Here is a 25,946-nt window from a genome sequence, read left to right on the forward strand (position 1 = left end):
CTCACTGATAATGTGGAATTTGAGGAACAAGGCAGGCGGATCATAGGGGAAGAGAGGAAAAAAATGAAACACGACAAAACCAGAGAGGGAGACAAACCATAAGAGACTCTAAATCTCAAGAAACAAACTGAGAGTTGCTGGAGGGGAGGTGGTTTGGAGGGATGGGGTGCCTGGGTAATGGGCATTGGGTTGGGTATGTGCTATGGTGAGCACTGTGAATTGTGTATGACTGCATACGTCACAGACCTGCACCCGTGAAACAAATAATATATTATATGTTAATAAAAAAAAAAGAGGGGCACCTGGGTAGCTCAGTGGGTTAAAGCCTCTCCCTTCGACTCAGATCATGATCCCAGGGTCCTGGGATCGAGCCCCGCATCCTCCTCTCTCTCTGCCTGCTTCTCTGCCTACTTGTGATCTTTGTCTGTCAAAAAATAAATAAAATCTTAAAAAAAATACATTAAAAAAAAGAAATAGGTAAGCATAAAAGTAATTAATTCTATGTTTGTACCACATTCTGTATTATATTATAAAAATATGATATAGTTAATCCTATGAGACTCTGGGATATAGCTGATTCTTAAATTTCTTCTGTGTGACGATTTGTGGCTGTTTAAGGAACAAATCCCAAATAAGGCAAGGAAGAGAAGAAAGAATGTGGGAACAGTAGCTTTGAACAGTAGTGGGAAAGTGTTCCCTGGAGGGACCAAGGGGCCAGGGAAGTAGGCTTAGGGGAGGTAGCTTGTTTTCCCAGTGCTTAGAAGTCATGATTGCAGCCTAGTCATGTGAGTGTTACTGCTTCTTTCCTTTTAATAATGAAAGGTACCTCTTTTCTCCTTTGCAATGCATGGTATATAATAATTGGTAAGCTGGTGAACTAGGAAACCTTAATCGTGTTCAACAGATGCTTGTGTTTATAAAACACTTCTTAGCAGGTGGGACATTGCTAAGTCTCTCAGTAGTTGAGTACTATCCGTACAAGAAATGGGATGCCTTCCATTCTTTCTGTAAAACCAGCATTTCTCTAAGGAAATGCTTGTTTTTAAAATAAAAGTAAAATTTTGCTATCTTAAAATTTTTATGCAGGTATGGCTTTAATAGAATGTAAGGTGCCAAGACTTGGAATATTTCATAAGCCATACTTCTAAAACTTGCTTATTTGTAGACATTTCTGGAGTTGTCTTTCTGCCATGGTGATTTTGTTAGAATAGTAGTAAATTTGGAGGAAAATGATACTGAGCAGATTTTAACAGTGTTCTTTTATCCATGATTGTAGTTATGGATTTTCTTTGAAAGCTAGTATCAAGTGGAGGAAACTACATTGAGAATTTAAAATGTAATTGGTGTTCTAATTTTATTAAACTCTTAATTTTTAGAATAAATTAAGCAGAATTTTTGGAGTAAAAATTAAGTATTTAAGGTAGATGTAATTAGTAAATGCAGTATATTTCTTGGGTATGTGTAGAAAAATCATGAACAGTAACAAGGACCATAATCACTCTTACTGTCTTTCTATTCTAGATATTTGAATGGTGGTATTTTCGCAAGTATGGAACGTCATTCATTGAACAAGTCTCAGTAAGCCACTTGCGCCCCCTCCTGGGAGGGGTTGACAACAACTCCTCCAACAATTCTAACTCCAGCAATGGGGACTCAGATTCCAACAGGCAAAGTGTCTCAGGTACGGAAAGTCCTTCAGTTTGAACATGATTTACTTATTTTTACTAAATTATTATGACTATAAGACTGTAATAAGTTGTTATTTAAATATTAGTCTCCGGAGAAAAATGCTGTTTATTTTCCCAAGGTGTTGACAGCTTCTACCAGGGAAATAGAATAGAAGCATCACAAGGAAAGGAAATATTTATTTTGTTTAATTTTATTTTCTCTCCATTTCGGTTTAGCTAAGGTTCGTTTACTTAGGTCAGTATTTCTAGCCTGAGTCTCTGGCCTCCTTTTCCCTAGTTTGTCGAACTTTACTGAAAGTTTCCATTCTCTTTCATGATAACAGCAGAAGCTTCTGTCTAACTAGATGTAATCATGTCACCCCTTTGCTTAAAAAGCTGCCTTGGTTTCCATTCCACTGAAGATAAAGCCCAGACTCCTTAGCATAGCAGAAGGTGCTTTCACCTTTCTTGCCAGTTATGGCTTCAGTTGCAGTCCTGTCCCTCTCCTTTTCATTTCTTAAACATGCCATGTTTTCTCATGGCCCTTTTCCTAGAAGTCTGTCTCCCTCTCTGGTGTGTTTGCCCGTTTTTCATAACCCAGCTCCAGTGTTACTTCATGGGAAGGCTTCTCTGATTAGGCTGCACAATATCTCTCCACCTTTGTCGACTTGTAGCATTTTTATCTTTAGTAACATTTATCAAATCACACTGTGATGTTTCAGCTGCTTTATGGCAGTATTTCTAGCATTTTGCAGAGTGTCTGCTCTATCATTGAAACTCAGTGAGTGAACAAATGAGTGCATGGCAAGGCCTATGATTTCTCCATTCATAAAAGAAGAGGGAAGAATATGGTCTCTTAGCTTGGTCTTTTTATCAGATCAGTAAACATTTCCTATGTCCCTAATATGAATACAGGTTCTTTTGAATATTATGATTGAAAAAAAAAAAAGCCAAAGTTCTTGTCCTCATGGCACTCTCATATCTACTGAACGAGACACAGCGGTGAGTGCTGTGATTACATGAGGGGAACATACAATACTGTGGAGAACAAAGGAGGGATTCCTGACCCAAACTGGGGGAAGAAGTTTGCTTCTTGAGAGGGAAGGCACTAGTTCTGGTACTTGAAGGATGACGAGGAAGAAATTAAAGAGCTAGATTAGATCTGTTTTTTTTTTTCTTTCTTTCTCTTAGAGTAACTCAGTCTCAGTCCGCATTTCATAACCATCTCACCAGGTAATAAGCATCAAGGAGCATTGCACATACATTTTATTTCTGTTGTTGATCTGGTGCCCTTTCACTAGACCCTTTGCCAGCCATCTGAGAGTGGCAGGGGGCACCACCAGGTACACATTTTTTTCATCCTAAAGGGTGTGAGAGATGGCACCCCTTAGGGAACAAAATTGTCTGGGACTTTGAACTTACTCATTTTGTGGAAAAACAAACAAACAAAAAAACAAACAGAAAAAACAAAGAGAGAGTTGAACAACATGAAACACTAACCACTATTCTAACAAATGTAGCACATTATTCTAAGGGGGGGGTCTTCATCATTCAGTCATCATCACATAAGCCATGGTGGATAACTGCCCTCAGTTCGCATCTACCGTGAAGACCTCTTGTCTGATTTGAATTACTATAGTCTTTGAGTGCTATAAAACATTGTAGGAAGTTAACAGATTAGAAATGGAAAGCAGCCTTATTTCTTCATTCTTCATTGTGAGTACATTTTTATTTTCATTAAAATTCTCTCTCTACACAATTTAAATTTCTTGATATCATTCCTTAATGCAATGAAGAGTTCTTCTTACTGTCACTATTATTTTGCTGTTTCTCTTTATGGCTAACTTGAAGTAAGCCTTATGCATTATATAAGTCTTGATGCTATTCTTAGTGCTTTTATGGCAGCTTTTAAAATTTATTTATTTATTTATTTATTTATTTATTTATTTTTTAAAGATTTTATTCACTCATTTGACAGACAGAGATTACAAGTAGGCAGAGAGGCTGGCAGAGAGAGAGAGAGGAGGAAGCAGGCTCCCTGCAGAGCAGAGAGCCCGATGCAGGGCTCGATCCCAAGACCCTGGGATCATGACCTGAGCCAAAGGCAGAGGCCTTAACCCACTGAGCCACTCAGGTGCCCCTCCAGTTTTAAAAGGGAGAACCTCAGCCCCTTATAAAAACATATTCAAAAATAATGATCATGGAAATTCCCAGTTTCATTTGTACTGAATTTTTACCCGACTGAGTTTTTGAATATTATTATTAATTCAGTTCCACTAGTATTTGCTCTATGCATGCAGTTTTTCTGTTCATTTCCTATATAAGAGGTACAGCATTTACTATCTAGCATTTTACGATCTGATCTTATTGATAAGAATGTTCGAATAGTTACATTTAGCAAAGGGGAAATTACCTTATCTAAGTGTATTTAGGGTTCAGTCTGCCCTCTTGACAGCTAGGCTTCTAAAATCTGGCTGACTTAGCTCAACAGACATGTATGTGAGTATGGTTTCAGTGGGACTAGTACTATTTTCCACTTCTCTTTTCCTGTGGTAATTTTTATTTTTGAATAAGAAAAGTATTATTAAAGTATATTGTCTTTTGTCTTACTTTTAATCACTTTCTATGAAATAGTTTGGTTTCATCTAAGTAAAGGAAAAAGGAAGTCCAAAGCTGAGGGTAATTAATAGCACATTTTCCTAAAAAGAGGAATTTGCTTAACAATTCCTATTCCCTTAATAATCATACAGTGGCTATTGCCTTAATAACAAAAGGGCGAATCTTTTGATTTTCTTTGAGAATGACAAGACAGTTCTTTGGTGAATCTTACATGAAATACAACATGGCTAAGAAATCCGATGGATATTGGCAGAGGCAGTTTAATTGCTTATTTGAGAAAAAATAATTGAAAAACTTAAAAAAAAACCAACTCTGAAATTATTAGTTATAAACCTTGATTTATCTGAAAGCCATAGTGTAGCTCTTAAGGAGTCATTTGTTTTGGTTGAAAGTTGAAAGACCTGACCTGCTTAAGAATGATTCGGGTGGGGTTATGGGAAGTGGGAGGACTATGGTTGTCACAAGGCGAGCTATTCATACCTTGTTGTTTGTTTCTGTACAAATTGGCCTGGGTGCAGACTCTTTTAAAAACTGTAGTAATCTTTATCTCTGGATCAGAGAAGAAATGTAGTTAACTATACAGCTTCTTAAGCTAGCCAAATTTTAGGTTTTTAGGTTAATATTTATTGGCTTAGGTTAATATTTATGAACATTTTACTTGTTTTGCTTTTTTTGGGAGCTAACCCACCATTTTTCGTCATAAACCCTACTGATGTATTTGCCATGTCACTGTGTTTCTCACTGCCATTTCTTAATTCAACTCAGCTTATGAGCTTTTGGTGTGCTGGGATTTAAAACGTGGGCAACTTCTTCCTGTCTGAAGGGAGGGGATTCTCAGGGATCAGTAACATTTTGAATCTGGGTATGGGAACATCCGTTTGATAATTTGTCCTGTTCTTGAGTAAGTTGTCATGAAGACAAAGGTTGGCAGCATTCGTCTTAAAGATATTTGGAAAAGTTCAGGGTGCTTTATCACATGAGAAGTATCCTTGCCAAAGTCAAGTTTAAATGCTCTGAGATACCTTAGTGTTCTCTTGCAGAGAGCTAGATCTTTAGACAAACTCTTGTTATAGTTACTTGCCTCTGTCTCAAATAATTTCATTTTAGTCTCACTTAATCTTAATATATATCGTATATATTTACATAGTATATATGTATACATATGTAAGAAGCAGGTAGTGTTATTATCTCTGTTATATGGTTGAGGAAGCTGAGGTACAGGTAAGTTAAGTTGTCTGCCCAAGGTCAGTCTAAGGTCATATGGCTGGTAACCTAGGTAGTCTTACCTTGGAATCCAAAGTCTTAAGCCCCAACTAAAAAAATTAGCCAAGATCCTCTGTGAGGTCTGCAAACTCAATACTAATGTAATTAGTAAACTGGTAAAATAAATAATTTCATTAAAAAAACCTGTACTACCATACATTATATTATCTCAGAAGTGATATTAGCCAAATTTACTTAGAAACAGCTTAGTGGTGGAATTGCCGGTGGTCGAGAGCTTAGGCTCTGGGTTCAGACAGATGTGGCCCTAATCTTGGCCCTATCACTTGGTTGACCTTGGTTGAATCACTTACCTTCCTTGGTATCTTAATTTCCATACCCGGGAATAACAACAGTATCTACTTCACAGAGTACATTGAGGGATAAATGAGGTCATTTAGAAATAGCAAGTCAGAGGACAGTCATCAGGCAGTGTCCCCCAGATGTACTGACTTCTCTGTGAATATGCTGGGGAAGATGGCTCAGCTCCATGGAGACGGGGCTATGGGTTCAATGAGGTTTACTCATTAGCTTAGTGACTCACTTTTATGTTCAGGCCTTTCAGTGCTTGCATTTCAAATACATCGCTTGGCAGAATTGCAAATTGCTACATGTCCAGGAGCTATGGAGTTGCTTTTTAATCATCTCAATTAGGGGAATTCAGTTGTCCTTGCTACATCTATGCATGTGTTGAAATGATTGTTTTAGCTAGTGCTTATTACATCTTTTAAAATCTTTTGCTACTAAAATTTATGTTCTAGTATAGATTTGATCTCCAGTTGAATTGTGAAAGTGCCTAAAACAGTTTTAGTCCCTGGTGAACAATTATTTAATAAACTTACTTCACAGTTTCCACAGTATTTGGTTGAGCTGATTGACTTAGGTCAGAAATAATCAGTGCGAAATGTATGAGAGATACGATAAAGATTTAACCATCTTAGCAATACTTGAAGAGAGTAGTACACGATCTTGAATAGAGCAGATCAATAAAAATGGTCTTGAAATTCATCATTTTTTATACCTATTCTCATTCTATAGAATTTGAGGGAATAACATATTTGTTGAGTTGAAAATTATCTATATGTTCCTTTGTACCTTTACTACTAGTTCTTTCAAAACAGTTATTTCAAAGGTTATCAAAACAGCTAAAGCTTAACTACTTAAGAAAATGGATATTGTTACTCATAATGATTGTTTAAGAATAACTTGTGTGATGGGCGCCTGGGTGGCTCAGTGGGTTCGAGCCCCGCATCTGGCTCTGTGCTATGCAGGAAGCCTGCTTCCTCCCCTCTCTCTCTGCCTACCTGCGATCTCTGTCAAATAAATAAATAAAATCTTAAAAAAAAAAAAAACTTGTGTGAAATAGAGAATTGGGTATTCATTTTTGAGATATCAAAGCTATTAAATATATGGCAGAATCATATGTCAGACATTGACTGGCTTGGGCTTAATCTTGATTGTCATAATACATCTGGTGAAACTATTGAGGGCCCTTTTCTGGTGTACTTTGGAACTAAAACGTTTGAAAGTTTGTTTAAACGTGCCTAACATTTCCCTAGAGGAGTTTTTGAAGCTGTTTTTCTAGTGAATTTAATTGATGAAGTCATAGGGTTTTTGAAATATGATGTTGCAGGGTAATGGGCTCATTGCATATAGTGGGTGGTTGTTGGTCACTCTGGACACCAGCCCTTAATCTCATTTACTATGAACAGCAGGGAAATTATATAGCTTTTTTATGCTTTACTTGTTTGTAAAAAGGGCCTATGGTAGGCCCCTCACTAGCATATGTAAGGACTATAGATGATTTGAGCTTTAAAACCTCTTATAGAAAGGCTCCACGAAAATTAGGCTTATAGCTATGACAAAAGTTGCTATTGCTGCTGTTTGTAATAATAATAATACCATTATTTTTAGATTTTAGATTCTGGGACGAGGTGGTAACTTTTTAGTATAACAAATCTTCCTAGGCTATGAATTAATAATTTATATGTTTGAATGTTTATATATAAACACATTTATATGTTTCTATGTGTATATATATGTACGTGTGTGTATACACACACACACACACATTTATTTATTTATTTTTAATTTTAGGAAAGAAAGGTTCTCAGAGTAAATGAATTGGATGTGGAGTTAAATTTTCTTCCACATGAATAAAAGCTCTGTGAGTTTGGATCCTCTTGGTTTTTCTGAGAATTAAGTTCTCTTTTTCTTTGAGGACTGTGACAAAGCGAAAGTCTGTGATTCCGGCAGTGCATTACTCCTTCTGTAGAGCTTCTTCAGCTGGATGCCCTTTCTATTTTTCTACCAAGACTATAAGCTCCTCTATTTTTATTTTTATTTTTATTTATTTATTTTTAAAGATTTTATTTATTTGTTTGACAGAGAGAGAGAGGGGACATAAGCAAGGGGAGTGGGAGAGGGAGAAGCAGATGTCTTGCTGAGGAGGTAGCCTGATGCGGGGCTCAATCCCAGGACCCAGGGTCATGACCTGAGCTCAAGGCAGATACTTAATGACTGAGCCACCCAGGCGCCCCTATTTTTATTTTTGTATTACCCAGGGTCCAGCCTCAGGAGTAATACAGAATAGCTATTCTATATATGTTTAAACCAACAGTCCTGTGAGTTAGGCATTCTAGAGGAGTGAGTGAGTACAAAAGACATGAAGTGACTGTCACTGGGATGGCAAGCTTTAGTAAGGAATAGTGAGAGGGAAGCCAGAACACAAGATTGTGCTTGATATTAGAAGTCCTTGATAGCAGTAAGCTTTTTTTTTTTTTTAATGTTCTTTGTCTATGACATAAAAACTCATGATCATCCTATTATTACAAAGGGTGGAATCTGTTCTGCAGCCTTGGGGAACTAAACAAGTACTATTCCAATATTTATTGCTTCTCTTCCTCTTGAACTACATTCTTGCATGCATGCTGAGGTCTGAATATTTCTCTCAGGATTTATAGATAGAGACACTTATGTGGGCTGCTCCAAATGGAACTATAGACACTATGTTTATTGTATTGGGGCATAGTTTTAATTGGGCTGTTAATGTCAGCAAGCCCTTGATGGAGTCCATGTCAACTTCTGAGTCTTCAAAAGGGTACTGAAATTGTTGATTTTTTTTTTTTTTAGAGATTTTATTTATTTTTTTGACAGAGAGAGATCACAAGTAGGCAGAGAGGCAGGCAGAGAGAGAGAGAGAGAGAGAGAGAGAAGCAGTCTCCTCGCTGAGCAGAGAGCCTGAAGCGGGGCTTGATCCCAGTACCCTGAGATCATGACCTGAGCTGAAGGAAGCGGCTTAACCCACTGAGCCACCCAGGTGCCCCTGAAATTGTTGATATTAATGGAGAATGCAAACTTCCTTTTGGAAGTAAAATTTTAATTCTGACTTAAATCAAGAATTGATTCCTCAAAGACATGAGTAAGGTAAGAGACTGGACCGCGTGTGGAAAAACTTTTACCCTCTGGATATCTGAGTTGAACTTCTTGACTTAAATCTTCACATTCTAATACTTTTGGCATTTATAACCTCTGTCCCTATCACCAAACCATCAGGCAGTCTGATATTTATGTACTCAAGAGTAATTCCAGAGAGAGAGAGTTTTTGTAGTAGTGGTTAGGATTATGAAACAGAGTAGCAAAGGAGAAATTAACATAGCTGTGACCTAATTTGAGGTAGAACTTTGAGGTGTTCATATTTGACCTCTAGTTGCTTATTTCTTTAAAAAAATATTCTGGTTTTGCAACAATTTGAAGGATACAGCTAATGAAGACGTTTCTTATGTACTTCTATATCACATATATTTTTTTTTATCATTCAGAGTATTTTACATCTGTTATAGTTACTTAGATCCTCATTTCTAAGTTTCAGAGATAGTTAGAGAAACTGAATATAGATTACATGTATGATACTAATGTTAGCAGTGACTTTTTTAAAAAGTTCAGTTTTGTATTACAAACCGTAAAAACATTTCAAAATGTTTGTGGCACCCCCTGCTGGCTGTATTGTGACACTTCCCTAATAAAGATGTATCTTTAGATACTGTTCAAAAATACTTTAAGTACGTTCATCATTTCTCTTTGCAGTCATTTTTATGTAGAAATAATTTCATTTGTATGCAGCATAAAACAGAGTTGAAATTTTAATTGGAGGTATTTTGCTTTACGATTTGTCTCTTGAAATTTGAACAGTGCTTATCCTTCTAGGCAAATAGAATAATGTATTCACTGGAGATAAAATTATTTGCCATAACTTTTCACTAATATTTCAGATGAAATTCAGTGGGGCAGAGGCATTTCCCCACATGCTCCTGTTTTCTTGTAAATAATGCCACCATGAACATCCTATGTACATAAATATGTGTGCATATTTGTTATTTGCTAAATACTAACCTTGCAATATTCATAAAACTTGAAGAAGAGCACTTTGGATCTTAAAAGACATCCTCTGAGGAGACGGTGGGAATGATGAGGACCTCAGAGTTACAATAGCCTTAAGGACAGCAGTCCTGGTTTTTGGGCTCACAGGTGTGATTCAAGCCATGATCTGAAGTTCTTTAGTGACCCCTCTAAGGGCTTTTACATCTGGAAAAACGTAATTATTTAAGAAAAGCACAATTTTTTAGTTAGTGCTATAGGAAGTGACAGCCATTGAATTTTGCTTTCTCAGGAAAAAAATTCAAAGATGCTGAACTAACTGAACAAATCATCATTTGTTCAAATGAACAAAGATCATTTCCTAAATGTCGAATTAAGCTAAGTGTCAGAAAATTGAGTGACATTATATGTAAACATTGAGCACATTTTAGGCGGGCTCCAGTCCTAATTTAAAGATAAATTTATCTTCTTTAAATGAAAACATGTCTTCCTGTTATATGTATACCTTTTGTTTGCTATTTTATCAGGAATGTATTGAGATTACACACAGTGTTTCTGTAGTGTTGTATGGTCTTCATTTTCATGCTGTATTCTAATAGTGCATTGCTTGTTTGTTTTCCCCATTGAGTGCTCAGTACTCTTGGATGGGTGGATGGGTATGGATGTTGCATATAATAGGACTGAGAATCTTAATGAATCACCCATGGCCTTTAATGTTCTTTTGATATCTGCAATAATTGTTCACTTTTTTGTGTATATGTCTTTGGGTGTCTTTTGGTGGACTACACATACAGCAATGTTTTTAGTACTGTTAACTGATTTTATTTTCTATTAAATATTACTCATTCAAGGAAATGTATTCTGAATCAGTAGAAAGTCTTAATCATAGGCTGTTTAAAAAGAATTGTAGAGTATTAGTCACACTCTTATAAGACAGTCCTAAAAATTAATGATAGACTTTTCTAAGTCCTGTGGTTCTGAATTTCTGCAGTCTTTGTATAAGAAAGACGTATAATCTATTAGTACCTGCTAGAATTATAATATTGGTATAATGATTACTACATGTATCTGTATAAGCAAATAGTGTTAATGCTTTAAAACAATATATTTTCATAACATTTCTCCCTAAAAAATTACCTTTATTAATTTTCTTATTACTACTTTATGGCAATGTAAGCAATCTGGTGATTGCTTATGTATATGCAATGTATGGCAATCTGGTTAATTATCACAAGATCAGTATTAACAAAGACCTTAAATAAAAATCTAGGGCACTTGCATATTATAATCTAGAGCGTAAGTTAGGCTTATTTAGGAGTTATTTTAACATTTATTTTAAGAAAGTAGTTTTACTTCTACCTGTATCTTCTACCTATAATTTTAGAAGTAAATTAATAGAATTAGTTTAGACCTCTTGATGACTATTGGAGTTATGAATTAGCTGTTTTTGACCTATACCTTGATTTAGCAAATTGAGGAAGCTTAGCCTAGAAAGATTAGGGGAAACTTTCCAAATTCCTTGTATCTGAGCTATGTTTCCTGATTAACCACTCAGAGTTTTTCCATGTTCCTTTTCATGTAGAGGATAGAGAATAAAATTATCTTATCAAATGGCCAGGAAGGGTGGTTTGCTGAATTAATTAGCTTGTAGTATCTCTGGACTCTGTGTAACATTTTCATATTTCTCTTTGTTGCAGAATGTAAAGTATGGCGAAATCCACTAAATTTATTTAGGGGTGCTGAATATAATCGGTAAGCATTTGACAGCTTGGGAGACAAATGGGTCTAGTTCAGAGAGTAAAGACAGCAGCGAATGTTTTTGCTGGTTCATTTAGAGGTCATTGTAACCGTCTGGGTAGTGTATTTGTTTTTGATACAGTCCTCAAATGTTTTGATTTTTCTGTTTTATAAATATTTTTGGGATTGGAATTGGGATAATATATAAAGATGTGTAGTTTTTAGAAATTTTCTATTACAGTTATTCATTTCATTATACATTGTACAATCAAAATATTTTGAAGCTTACCTAGAACATGGTTATGAACGTGTCACAGAAGTTATGGAGGAATTTAATTTTGCAGAGTAATTAGGCATATCAGAATTTTCAAGGCTTTGGGGAAATGTCTATTCATAATAAAATTAGGGTAAGTTTTCATTAGCTAGTGCTAGTAAAATTTTTTGACAAAAATATAGAGGAAAATGTTTCCTTCTTTCCTGCTGGTATACTTCCTAAAGAGAGAACAGGATGATTAAAATTTTTTTTTTCATTCATTAGCGGAGCTGTTTTAGTTCATGTTTTATAGTTCAGCTGCTATGCAGCTTAATATATTGTAGGTCTTGCTTTATTCTCTCAAAGTATCTGACCATTTATTTCCCCTTTACCAGGTATACTTGGGTGACAGGACGAGAGCCTTTGACTTACTATGACATGAATCTCTCTGCCCAAGACCACCAGACATTCTTTACTTGTGACTCAGACCACCTGCGTCCTGCAGATGCAAGTATGGACAATCTTTTAGATAGTTGCTGAGTGGAATGGCTTTTTGGTTTGAATAAGGTTATTATTTAAATAATAATGTTTATTACTGTTAGAATATCTGCTCTACAAAACCCCCAATGTATAAAATATTAAATTGGACATTGACTAGGAGAGCCCAGAATTCTGATACTTAAATAAAGGATTTATCACAATGAAATATCAGTATAGAAACAAGTCTTCTTGACATAATTTAAAACACCATTTAGAAAAATATATACTGATATTGGATTTATATATTGTGAGGAAGTATAAATCTTATATAAAGCTAATTAATCCTTGGTTTAGGTAGGATGAAAGGTCATGTCTCTTTGACAATATTATAATTAGAAATTGGGATTCAGTGAATCCAAATGATAAAGGAATATATTGTAGTGATTTCTATGCCTATTTATAGGCTCACTAGCGTTAAATTAGGGCATGGCCTTAATTATTGGAATCCATATTTGTTTTCCATCTTAGAGAAGGCTTTGTTTGGCTTGCATTTCACATTGTTTGAGGTTCAAATAATTCCACTGATATTTTTTATATTACCAAACTTAAATAAGTGGAAAAAATCTTTAAAAAGAGGAATATGTACGTGCACCTAAGAAACTAACTTAGAATACAAGTATTTATAAAACAAATATGGAGATTGTTGCTCTTTTTTAAAAGTTACTCTTTGGGGGTGCCTGGGTGCCTCAGTGGGTTAAAGCCTCTGCCTTCAGCTGGGATCATGATCCTGGGTTCGAGCCCCGCATCAGACTCCCTGCTTAGCGGGAAGTCTGCTTCCTCCTCTCTCTCTCTCAGCCTGCCTCTGTGCCTACTTGTGATCTCTGTCTGTCAAATAAATAAATAAAATTAAAAAAAAAAAAGGTACTCTTTGCCATGGCGGAATATCATGTCCAATAAATATTCCAAGCATTGAGCTTTCCGCAATGTATATAAAGAAAACTGCTCTGGTATATAAAAACTGTGTTTGCAGCAAACTTTGGGAACAGATAGACATGTTAAGCAAAAGGTTAAAGCACTTTTTTTTTTTTCCTATTCCAACTCCTAATTCTTCAAATAGTCTTAAAATGTCCTAATACCCAGAGCCTATAGAATTTGGGAAAATGATCAATAGAGATTATGATGTGTCTAAGTAGAAGGAAGAGATTAGTAGCAATTTCATCTCAAAAGAGGTAAAATAATATATGTTTCTTAACAACAAATGACACTAATGAGCAAAAGAAATATTAAATCTCTTTTAGAATGTCTTTTCTTTCTTGATTAAGAAACCTTAATCTATGTGGTGAGCATAGTATAACATGTAGCTTAGAGAATCACTATGTTATATACTTGAAACTGCTGTTAACACTGTGTGTCAACTAATACTAAAGTAAAAAAAAGAGAAATCTTAATCAAGATTAAATCTCTAAAAATTATAGACCATGGGTTAATCTATAAGATTTAGATCTGTAATTTTATGAGCATAAGAAAGGTTTGGTATCATTTACTGAAGGACAATGATATAGCAAATTAGAGTATTTGTGTGACTTTGGAGATTTGGGCTTTCTTGGTAAGTGAAATACTGTCTTGTACTCAAGCTAAAAGCTTTTAATTTAACTAACTGTGTTGAGTCTTCCCTATTATGTATATTGATGGACATGCTTTTTTTCTCTTTTTCTAAAATAGTAATGCAGAAAGCCTGGAGAGAGAGAAACCCCCAAGCTAGAATTTCTGCAGCTCATGAAGCCTTAGAGATAAACGAGTAAGTGAGGGAAAATCTTGCTTTTAAAAAACGAAAACTCATCCTTTGCTGAATGTATTCAGTTGCTATTAGTAGGATACTTAAATTAAATTATACATTTGACCTTGAGGATCGTTTTGGGAATTATTAATTTGCAAAAAAATTTTTTGTAAAGGATATTCATGTGATGGTGGTTTTCGTCATCTTAGAAAGCAGTTTAGTGGTTTTGCTACAACCATCCTTAAACAGCTTCCAAGGGCTATTCCAGGGTTTCCAAGACCTTTAGGGACCACCTGTGGCATATTTTAAGGACATAATAATCAATACAGTTCTTTACATATCTAAAACATACTGACAGGGAGTTTTTTTTTCCAGTTGTAGAATTCTCATCTGTGCCATCACATTTTTTAGGTAAAGCTTTTGCTAGTTGGGAAAAGATAACAAAAATGTAAAGTGAAAAAAATTGCACTTTTAAAAGTATTTCAAGACAAAGATAAGAGGAAATGCTGTAGTTAGTGTTGTCAAACATGCTGTGGGTTACCAAGGAAGGCTGGGAAATATCTTCTGGAGATCTCAGAAAGTGGGAAAGATTCTTAAAATTGGAGTCATAAAATCTCTGGGTTGGCAGAGACCTTAAAGGTCATTTAGCTCAGCCACTCATCTGGTGCTTGAATCACCTCGACACTCTCCCTGCCAAGTGGTCATTGTTAAACTATTTTATGATTTTTTTGAAGAAGGTTACAGAATCTTCTTTGGCGGTCTTAGAAAAAAAAAAAGATTCACTTGAAAGTTGGAAATCCTGCCATTGTAACCTGTTGATCTATTTGGTTTCTGATTCTGTCATACAACATATTTATTTTCCAGTTTCTTGTCATCTACAAATTTGAAATGCCTGCCTTCTGTGTGTCATCCATGTTTCTGATAAAAATGTCAGGATCAGGGACAGAATTCTGTGACATGAAATATACAGACTGTCCTCCAGGTCCATGTCTTCATGACTCATCATCCTTTGGTATTGTTCAACCAATTACTAAGCCGCCCAAGTTACACTGTGATTCAGCTCATATTTCTCCATTTTGATCTTAAGGATGCCAGTTGTATCTGTGGATCTTTATTGTTTAGTAAATTCTTTAGAGTAAATTAAGCTAGCACAGCCTGATTTATTTATTCTTAGTGAATTTAAGCTAGCTTCTAGTGTTCACTACCTTCTTTTAAAAATGCTTGGAGACCATCCCTTTAATAATCTATTAGAATATCTTTCCAAATCACTGTTCTGTAGTTTGGGAAGTCTGCCTCCTTCCCTTTTTGAACAATTTTACTGTATTTGTCATCTCATCTTCTAGCACCTATCCATTCTTTGTGATTCCTTAACTATCCACAGAGAGTACTTCCATGGCCTGCCTGCCTACAGGGTCTGTTGGCTTCCTGGGATTTGCCCATCCCAGTACAGTAATTCATTTAGAATAGATCAGTTATTTGCTATCTACATCTTTTTACCCATGTTAGAATTTAATTTCTTCTCCCTTTTTCTGCCCGACAGTCATGCTCCTTGATAGAGAAGCCAGGAAAACAATAGTAGAGAGTTTTGCTTTCTCTTTATTATCTGCTGCTACTAACTACAAACTTTTCTTGTTTTGATGTGGTTGTTGTGTTGTTTGTCTTTTTTGCTTATTTATTTTTGCGATCATTGTAGAGAAATGGGGGGTGGTAATAGGGCCTTAAACATAATTTTACAACGGGAATAGATGGTTGTCTTTAGCATTTTGTTGTGTCTTTATTTTGCTTTGCAGGCTTCAGCTAATTTGGAGTTTTAGCTCTCCTGACATTATTCTTATTAGCTCATTCCACTCTCTTGTAGTCCTTCATGACATGCCCTCTTTCCATCTTTTTTCACATGTCCTTTAAGAATCTGACCTTGTGAGAGATCTCTGTGCAGCTGTTTTGGTTACTTAATTGTCACCCTCTTTTCTTCCTGAGAGGTTCATTTGTGACTATGGTGATAGTTGGACATTTGGAAGCTGCTCAACCCTCTTCAACCATTTTTTTTCCTTCAGAGTTTCATGCCATGAATCATACCTCTTTTCTTTGAAGTTTTTGAAGTCCACCTTACCCTCTTGGATTACCCTGAACTCCAAAATGACATACATAGTAACTCTCTCTGAATGTTCCTATCAATTTTCATTTCACCAACTATTTTTTTCTTCTTGGTCAGAATTAGGTCCAGAGTTGAAGTTCCCCTAATTGCTTCCTCTACCATCTGGGAGATAAAATTGTTACCAAAGTAAGTCAAGAACCTGTTGGGTGCCCTACTTCTAACCAAATGAGACTTCTTCTAGCAGATATCTGGATGGTTGACACCCCCATCACCATACTTTCTTGCTTCTGTCTGTGTATTGTGTTGTGACAAGGATGCATCATCTCTATCTTCCATCGAGCTGAGCCGTCGTTCTGTACTCCCCAACCATTAGCACTTCTATTGCTCTTTCTCCTTCACTCACAAGCTCTTAGCATGTTTCTACCCCAGACTCATGACTTCCCACATAGATATATGTTTTCTTGGCTAGTAGTGCTACTCTGCCTCTCCTCCTAAGAATACTATTTGAAATATAAATAAATAAAGCAAGCAACTTGCCCCCTCACCTGTCTTGAATTCCCAGCCCACCGACTATAATCTTATAGCTAAATCCGCTGATACTGTATCCACCACTCCGTGTTATAATCTCAGTTTTCACTTCATTACCCTTGATCCATACCTATATGTCAGCATCTGAAGCCTTAAATAGTGCTTCCTGATGCCTGTCCCAGTTATTTTCTCCAGTGAATCACTGGGCAGTTTTAGCATCATTATTGTTCTTTCTAAGTCCTGTATCTGCTGCCCTCCATAGTAATTGGTTTTACGGCATTTTTTCTGGGCATTTTTCTCCCTATTGCACCACATTCTATTTAAAGCCCGATTGGTCAGTCCTGCATGAAATTAGAAGGATTGACCAAAGAATTGACAAGACCCCTCCTCAAGGCTAAGATTAACTTGTCACCCAAACCTCCCATTCACTGTAAGTTCAGCCTCCTTTTCCTAGCTGGGCCGTTGCAGTTTATGAATGGTAAAAGTAACACTTGGTTTTACTTTCTATTATTTTCTCTCTTGTGGTCTGATGGAGGTTCTGATAAGTAGGGAAGTGACCACAAGAGAGGCAGTGGAGAAGACGGAAAGCAGAGGGATCTGTGCAGATCAGGACCTGTATGGTCTGCTCCGGCCTCACTGTTTCCTATCACATTCCCTTTCTTTGGCAGTTGGGTTGTTCTGATATGATGGGGAAGGTTGAAACTTCCAAGAGTTCCCCTTGTTTGTTAGTTAACTGCTTATCCTTTCCGGCTTCCTAGCTTAGAGGTTGTTGAAAGGATTAAATGAGACGATATATGTTAAGTGCCTGGTACAGTGCTTCCTACATACTGAGCAGCAAGTGGTGGTAGCTGTCACTGTTAAAGGCATGAGACTGAACTGCCAAGGCTGAATCAGATTTGGAGCTCTTCAGAAATAACACTACCTGTGGGTTCTTCTAGTGTTCTTCTCTGGCCCAGAAAATCAGTGCTGACTGTAATGTGATGTTGAAGCGCTGTTTTTTTAATGCGTAATTGATCCGATTTAATGAACTGCTCATTCTGAAGATATCCTTAGACTCCAGAGAATCCGTGGTTAGTGACTAGAGGGAGACTTGTCTGTAGGATCTCTAACTTTGAGAGCTGGAAGGAGATCTTTCCCAACAGCTCTCGTCATTGCCATCACCGGTCGACACGGACTATGGGACTACGTACCCCCTGCCAGCTACTGTACTGAGCACTTCACATGCATCACCTTACTTAACCTTCGCAACAACACTGTCAACAAATCGGTTCCCTGTTGTGCTCCATCAGGGAGGCAGAGTAATAACTTGCCCGAAGTGACACACTAATAAGGGGCAGAGTCCATCTGTGAGCCCCACACTCCTAACACTACACATCCTACCTTTCAAGCTAAAATAGAGACATTTCTTTTGTGTCATTATTTTGTGTCGACAACTATGAACCAGGGGTGCATGAACCAGTTGGCCACTCTGCATGTTTCGGCATAACTCCTTGCCCTTCTGCATGCACTCCTCCAGCTGTGACAGTACTCTTGGATTTGTAACTGACGGTGGCTATTATCTGAATGGACAGGTGTGCGACTGCTTACATTCTCTTGGCTGAAGAGGAAGCAACCACCATTGCAGAAGCAGAAAAGCTGTTCAAGCAGGCCCTGAAGGCTGGAGATGGCTGTTATCGGCGTTCTCAGCAGCTACAGCATCACGGATCTCAGTACGAAGCCCAACACAGTAAGCTTTTCTCCAGGCTGGCATGTTGGGGGCCAGAACTGTAGCATGATTAATCAGAACAAATATTTGGGCCAGTTCAAAATATGACTCTCCTATATGAGAATAAATGCTAGTTTTTGCCTTTCTATTATTTTTTTCCGTCCCATAAGAGCACAGTACATAATTAACTTACAGCTTCATGACTGTTCACCTTCATTTACAGATTCTCTTTCCTTATCTTTTAGATCCTTAAATCTAGAAATAAATGGTAATAACCTTTAATGGCAACCTTTTTTTTCTCCTCAGAATTCTTACATATTTCTGTTTATTAGTTGTTTCTCTGTCCCATAACATCAGGCCTATTTGGGAAATTGGACTTAAATTTATGATAATGTAATCAAAGATTTTCTCTTACACGTCTTCTATAGCATGGGTTGAAATAGGACAATTAAGAATATCACAGTTATTGGTGATTATCCCAGTACTTAGCTCATTGGTATTGGCTTCCAGAGATAAAAAACCATGGGTTCCTAATTATTTATCTCTTTTATATTAAAAATAATGGCTGCTTTTATTTAAGATAACTCTTTAAAATGAGGCCTTTCACTTTAGTACGCCAAACAGCGCGTCAGTAATATTTTGGGGGAATGGTATAAAAACAAAACAACAAAATTGTTTCTGGAATTCCTGGAGCTGCTGACTTGTCAGTTTTTTGTTGTCTAAGTAGAAATTTAATAATCCTTTCATTGCCCATTCAGACTTCAGGTTATTTCCTTAAGGGGGAATTTCTCACCTCATTTTCCTGTCCTGCATCTTGGAGAGTAGGATTGCATCTCCTTCATTTTTGAGATTATAAAATTAAATTTTAGTGCTAAACTTGAATTTGGTACAGAGAATGAGTGTATTAGTCCTTATGACTAAGGTACAGCAAGATCTTTGATTTTTGTGTATATATACATGCATATGTCCACATGACATGATAATGGATGAGGTTTTATTTGCATTTTGCAGTAAGTATGTGTGTTAATCAAGTTTCACATATCTATCTTGCTTTTAAAAAATTATACCAATGAATTTTGAAAGCATTTGTATAGTAATGTCTATTTTATGAACTAATGAGAATTAACGCATAAAATTACATTCCTTATAATATAACTTAAGAAATCTACTTTATTTCTTTTCTTCTGTAAATTAAATCCTTTCAACCTGTTGCCTAAATCTATCCAAAAAATATAATCACATCTTTAAAATAATTTGTAGGTGCTTGGCAGATTTTCAACACACATCTTGTTCTCATTGTTTAAAACTTGAAATGTTAGGACTTTGGTCTTAACATCTTTTAATAGCTGCATATTATACATGTACTTAATCTATAACAGGTGTGTAATATTTTTCTAAAGCATGGTAATTTTACTGAGGATTAAATGCATGTATGTTCTCACTGGTCTGAAAACATATCCAAAAAGACATATAATTAAATAAGAGATTAAGAAGAGAAGTTGTTAATGTACTTTTTAAGAGCCATTTTAGTGACTATTATGATAACTAGTTAGCTTGTCAGTGCTTTCTCTAACACTAGGGTAGTTTTCATTTTGTTGCGTACTCTATTGTCATATCTGGAATGTGTTATATTGCTAAATATATATTGCTAAAATAGACTTCTTTGGGGACCTGGAGATGATTATGATGTCACTAGTGTTAGGGAAAGAATAATATAAAGCAGAAGTTCAAGATGAGGCTTCTCCAGACTTAATGTCAAGAAGGAAAAAAAAATAGTTCATCAGGATGCAACCTGAGATTCACCTCTTTGCATCTCCACCAAAAGCATGCAGACTTGAAGAATATGGAATTCTTGCTTGTAAACTACATTGAATGTGGGTATGTTCATTTTCCCAGCACTCTGTGGCAGATGATTTTATTTATCAAACATTCAACATCCTAACTCAAAAGCATGGATTAGGTAATCAGTCACATGATTTGACCTTTAGAAACCCAAGTACTTTGACTACACCGCGTGCATTTTTACTACTAACACAGTTGTCGGTGCTCCTGGAAGTAAGAAAAAAGCCCAAGGAGCCCTCTGTGCTCTCTGAGTTTTTCCTTTAAGGGCATGGCAAATAGGCCTCTCTTTTTTTCTTGCTGCTCAGCTGAAAGCTTTTGTATTTTTAAATTTTGATATTTTATATTTCCTTCTTTAGGACGAGATACCAATGTCTTGGTCTACATCAAAAGAAGGCTAGCAATGTGTGCCAGAAGACTCGGGAGGACCAGGGAAGCAGTGAAAATGATGAGAGATGTGAGTTTAAGTTTGTGTTTGGGAACAGTAGCAAGGTACTTGACTTAGAGAAGGAGGAGCCAACGAAATGGCCACAGCAGAGAGTGCCAGCGATGGCGTGCAGTGGTCCCATGGGATCTGGAGCTCGCCAGTCTGGGATTCAGCTTGAGCTCCCAGTGTATTAGATGAGTGATCTTGGGCAAGTGACTCAGCTGGTCTGTGCCTGCTTCCTCATCTATAAAATGGGAGTAGGTAACAAGAACTTTAACAATAACAATATTAAGAACAAAAGCTATTACTGCTTAGGATGGTTGTGAAGATTCAATGAGATAATACGTGGAAAGCTGTACATAGAGTGACTGGCATATTAAGGAAATTTCAATACGTGTCCTTATTATTAAACCTCTGGAGCTATAGCCAGAAGCCAAGAGTGAGGTCAGGCATTTTAGCTGACTGACTTTTTGTGTGTGTTGGTGTTAGGAAGATTTGAATAAACTATGGGTCTAATTGCTACTCTAAAATGTAATAATAGTATGATCTAATCTGATTGAAATTATTTCAAGCATTTTTCTAGATTCTTGAATCAGGATATTTTATTAGTAGTAGTCAATACAAGAAGAGAGGAAATAGCTGAGTTTTAAAAGTCAAGAGAACCTAGGGAGATTATTCAATAATCAAAACAGTAGTTTTAAGGGAAACCGGTAGAGGAACTTTTACTTCCATGTTTTTTAAACTAAGAAATACTTTTTCATAAAGAGACTGACACCAGTGAGAATTGTATTTATAAACATTTACTTTTAAAAAACAATTTCAGAAGACTTTTGCCAACATTTCATGCCCCTACTGTCTTCCTGAAGTTAGGAGACCCAGGTAACCACTCCTTATAAAAATGAAAGAACCAAGGGACAAGATAAAAGTGGCATCTTGCCCAGTTCTCAGCATTTGGGTCTGTGAACAGGACTGTGTAAACCTAGTGAGCTTTTTGTCGGTTTAGCTTTGGAAAGTTATTCATATGAATTCCCGGTTACTCTGGCTTGGGTGGGAGGGTGCTGCACACCAGGCCCGCACCCCCTAGTTATTTCTGCAAGTTGCAGATAATGCGGAGGTCCGAGTGAGATCCCTGCCTGGGTCAGTCTCCGTTAAGCAGCAGGATAGCCCCCAGATCTGAGGAGAGGAAAAAGAGGAGGGAGATTCCAAGGTAATTCTGTTTGATTGAAGGTGATAGATGCTCTGTGGGCAAAGCCACTGCAAAGGGGATATCCCAGGATTAAATTTTTTTGGTTGAGGGAATAATTTAAAGAATATTTGTTATACAGTGTAAGTGTTAATTTTTATAAAAGGAGAGTTCTGTAGAGACATGGACTTGCTCTCAGACTTCTTAAGTTGCAGAAATTGCATCTTTTGATCTAGTGAAGAAACTCTACCAGTCAGTCCCTTTGTCTCTAAAAGAGCTGGGAATTTTATGAAGGATGGGGTATTTATCTTAAAATGGCCCAGCCACATTCAGCCTTTAACAAGGTGTTTTAAATTTATTGCCTCTTCTTAACCTTTGTTGGCCTGGGACAGGCATGTGTAGAGGAAGGGATTTTGGTGACTGACTTTATCATGTGCTTAAGAAACTTCATAGGAGAAACAAACTGGAATGATTTCAATTCCAGTTTTTTTCTGTCAGTCTCATTCTGATGATCATCAGTTTTAATATATGTGTATACAGTTTCATATGATTAAAACCAATACAGCTATGCTATGGTTTGACTTTTATTTAACACTATTTTATATTTACAATTCCATTTATCAAATTAGTCCAAATACAGATCTTGAGGGAAAATCTGGGATGCAGTGGAATAAATGCTGGGCGGAGAGTAAGAAAACCTAGATGTAAATCTCAGCTTTGCTCTTTACTAGCCCTGTGACCTAGGGCAACTTTCTTCTCTTATGGGCTTTTCATTTGTCTTCTGTAAATTGCGGTTAGTGATTCTTACCTCAAAGTGTAATTGATGGAGCAGTGGGCAGAATGAAATAAAGTAATAGGAACACAGGGGTGCCTGGGTGGCTCAGTGGGTTAAGTCTCTGCCTTTGACTCAGGTCATGATCTCAGGGTCCTGGAATCGAGCCCCACATCAGGCTCTCTGCTCAGCGGGGAGCCTGCTTCCCCCTCTCTCTCTCTGCCTGCCTCTCTGCCTACTTGTGAATTCTGTCTGTCAAATAAAGAAAGAAAATCTTAAAAAAATAATAATAATATGAACACAGCTGGCATATGGTAGACATACTTACATTTTTCCCCTATTTTTTCTCCATTATGTAACTATGATGTAATTTGCTTGACCATTCCCCTGATGGACATTTTGGGATATTTCTGATTTTTTTTTTTCCTTAAATGAATCAATCAGTGAGTCAAGCAATCTCTCTTTCTCTCTACATATGTGTGTGTATGTATATATATATACACACATACACAGATTTATATGTGTGTGTATCTGTATTTATATTTGTGGTTTTTGGGTTACTTCCTTAAAAAAATTGAAATACCAATACATGCTGTCTTTTGACTGAGTTTATAGATATGGGCCCTACTCTTATAACAGTCTTGGGAGAGACACTTTTGGACATTGTGGAGATGTGTTTTGAAGAGAAATATTCGTAATGCTCTTTTCTTTACAAACTCCTGGCATCCGAATGGAAGGAGCAGAGCTTGAGGACCCCTATGGTCTCAGCTTGTGGGAGACAGTTGATGGTCAGGCCTGACTTCTCTCAGGTCAGGGATCATACACACATGGGAACTTCAGTGGGGGCTTTACTCCTTTAATAACAGGCACATAAACCAACTTGTTGCAGAGGTTCCTCTGATAAAACAGCTCACTGGATTGCAGGCAGCCTGCCGATAAAGCACTGAGACAGAAGGATCTTAATTTCTCATTAAGACACAGCAATCCTACTCCATATGCATTGGTTGAAACTTCCCTAGGGCAGATTTTAAGGTGGAACTAGAAATGGTTGAGTCAGAATGCCTTCCATGTAGAAAGTAGACTCTTCAAGACAATTCTCTGGAAACTCCTTAAGGAAGGGAAAGATGTTAATTGGTGAGATAGCCTGAAAGAAAATGAATGGGAATTCTGGGAAGGCCAATTGTAGATGATTATTGATCTAATAAAATATTGATACTATAAGTAAATATTGATGAGGTAAGAACACATAAGCTCCTTAATGTCAAGATTCATGGCTTCTAATTTTGAAAAGCAACACATTAATATAAAAAAAACCACATTAATTATTTTGAATTCCCAAGATGTTTTACGAAAACCCTCCCTTTAATTAGCTTCCTTTTGCATTCAAGAATATGGAGCACTTTATTGGAAGAATGTTTTGGTAGTGGGTAGTACTAAGAGAGCATGCTGGCTTTTGAATTTTACTATATGGTACTATTATTTCAAAATGAAAAGAGTTGCATTTTCTGCTTTCTTAAGTTGAAAGAAAAGTCTTTTTGCCTGTTCTTATTTTAATCTTGCCTCTTTAACATTTGATATAGGACACAATTTTTTCTTTTTAACTTTTAATATTTTGCTAACCTCAACTTTTTGTTGTTGTTGTTTTTTCCCCCTAGTTTTCCTGGCCCTATTTGAGTAGATTTGGAATGGAATTCATAAGGCTTACTGTTTGGTCTGGCCCGTTAGCCATACCCTGTCAGAACTGGTGTAGAGAAACTGGTTTGGATGGGATTGATTGCCCATGTGAAAGAACCTAAGAGCTCCTCTTGCCCCAGATCATTTGGTATTGCTAAGGCTCCTTTGTCTCCATTTTATTGACATTTTTGGCTGTGTAAGTCTTTGTTGTGGGTTTTCTTTGCATTGTAGGGTATTTAACAGCATCCCTGGGCTCTACCCACTAGATACCAGTAGCAACCTGCCCCCATGTTGCTCTCCAATGTGACAACTAAAAATATCTCTAGGTAACCCCTGGTGGTGGTTGGGGGGGGGTCATTCCCCATTAAAAACCACTGACTTGGCGAGTGGATCTGTTTTGGGGCAGACATTCGGTTTTTATTCAGTCTTATTTGTTGCTAGTCTGCTCTTCTACTACTGTGAACACTGTGTTCTAAAGCATCCCTAGAACCGATCACTACCTGGGACCAGTTTGGGAGGCTGTTTGTCTTAGATGAGATTCCCTAAAGAGATGCCCTGGGGCATGAGGAGTAAATGAACTTGAAGATTTTGGTAGGGTTGTGGTTGGAGCGATGAGAGAAAGAGGAGAATGTGAAGGCCTGATGTGGGGTAGTGGTCGGCCTTGTTCCTTGTGCATACTTCCTAAGCACTAGTTGCCACTTTTCCCTAAAATCTACAGTTCCTTTGAGAATTAACCATAGGCTCTCAGACTTTTTCACCTGTTCCCCCTCTCTTTTGTAATTTCCTACAGACCTCTATGTCATTCTCCCTCATTCTTCTTTCACTCTTCCCGTCTCTAACACTGCCCCTTCAATATCCTAGCTTCTCATTTGACATAGATCATCACAACCTTCCTGAAACGTTTTATTTACTTGATTTAAAGAGACCATGCTTTTTTAGTTCTCTTAAAATGTCACTGTCCATAAGCAAGTACTACCAACTAGGTAGCTTGAACAAGAGAAATGTATTCTCTCAGAATCGTGAAGATCAGAAGTTTGAAATTGAGATGTGGGCAGGGCCATATATCCTCTGAAGGTTCTAGGAAATTGTCCTTTCTTGCTGGAAATTGTCCATCCTTGGCATTCCTTGACTTATAGGCATATCACTCCAGTCTATGCCTTATGGGCATTCCTTCTCTTTGTTTATCTGTGACTTTGTGGTCAGATTTCCATCTTCTCATAAGGACACCAGTCATGTTGGATTTAAAATTGGATATATGATCTCATCCTAATTTGATACATCCACAAAGACCCCATTTCCAAATAAAGTCACATTCACAGAAACCAGAGGTTAGGACTTCAAAATTTCTTTTTGGAGGACATAGTTCAATCCACAATACAGGTCATATGTAAAAACAAAATGTAGATATTCTGTACATACTTTCATTCTCCCTAAAAATGGGGTAGACATGGGGAAACTGTGGATATCAAAAAAATCCACCCACTTAAAATTCGAGCTTGAGGGCGCCTGGGTGGCTCAGTGGGTTGAGCCACTGCCTTTGGCTCGGGTCATGA

At 36.9% G+C, this 25,946-nt stretch overlaps 1 protein-coding gene across 8 annotated transcripts in view; it reads left to right on the plus strand.

Moving 5' to 3' along the window:
* Positions 1 to 25,946, plus strand: part of ST7 (suppression of tumorigenicity 7) — a 241,948-nt gene that overhangs the window by 132,287 nt on the left and 83,715 nt on the right. For 6 of the 8 annotated variants that reach the window (XM_044246428.1, XM_044246427.1, XM_044246434.1 and 3 more), the window contains 7 exons: positions 1,522 to 1,681; positions 11,621 to 11,675; positions 12,309 to 12,424; positions 14,116 to 14,191; positions 16,383 to 16,451; positions 18,365 to 18,519; positions 20,697 to 20,794. In XM_044246428.1, the coding sequence (XP_044102363.1) occupies positions 1,522 to 1,681; positions 11,621 to 11,675; positions 12,309 to 12,424; positions 14,116 to 14,191; positions 16,383 to 16,451; positions 18,365 to 18,519; positions 20,697 to 20,794 (729 nt within the window). The remainder of the gene's footprint in view (positions 1 to 1,521; positions 1,682 to 11,620; positions 11,676 to 12,308; positions 12,425 to 14,115; positions 14,192 to 16,382; positions 16,452 to 18,364; positions 18,520 to 20,696; positions 20,795 to 25,946) is intronic. The other 2 variants (XM_044246430.1, XM_044246429.1) reach the window with 1 other exon arrangement.

Source organism: Neovison vison, chromosome 4 (assembly GCF_020171115.1).
Source record: "Neovison vison isolate M4711 chromosome 4, ASM_NN_V1, whole genome shotgun sequence".
NCBI lineage: Eukaryota > Metazoa > Chordata > Mammalia > Carnivora > Mustelidae > Neogale > Neogale vison.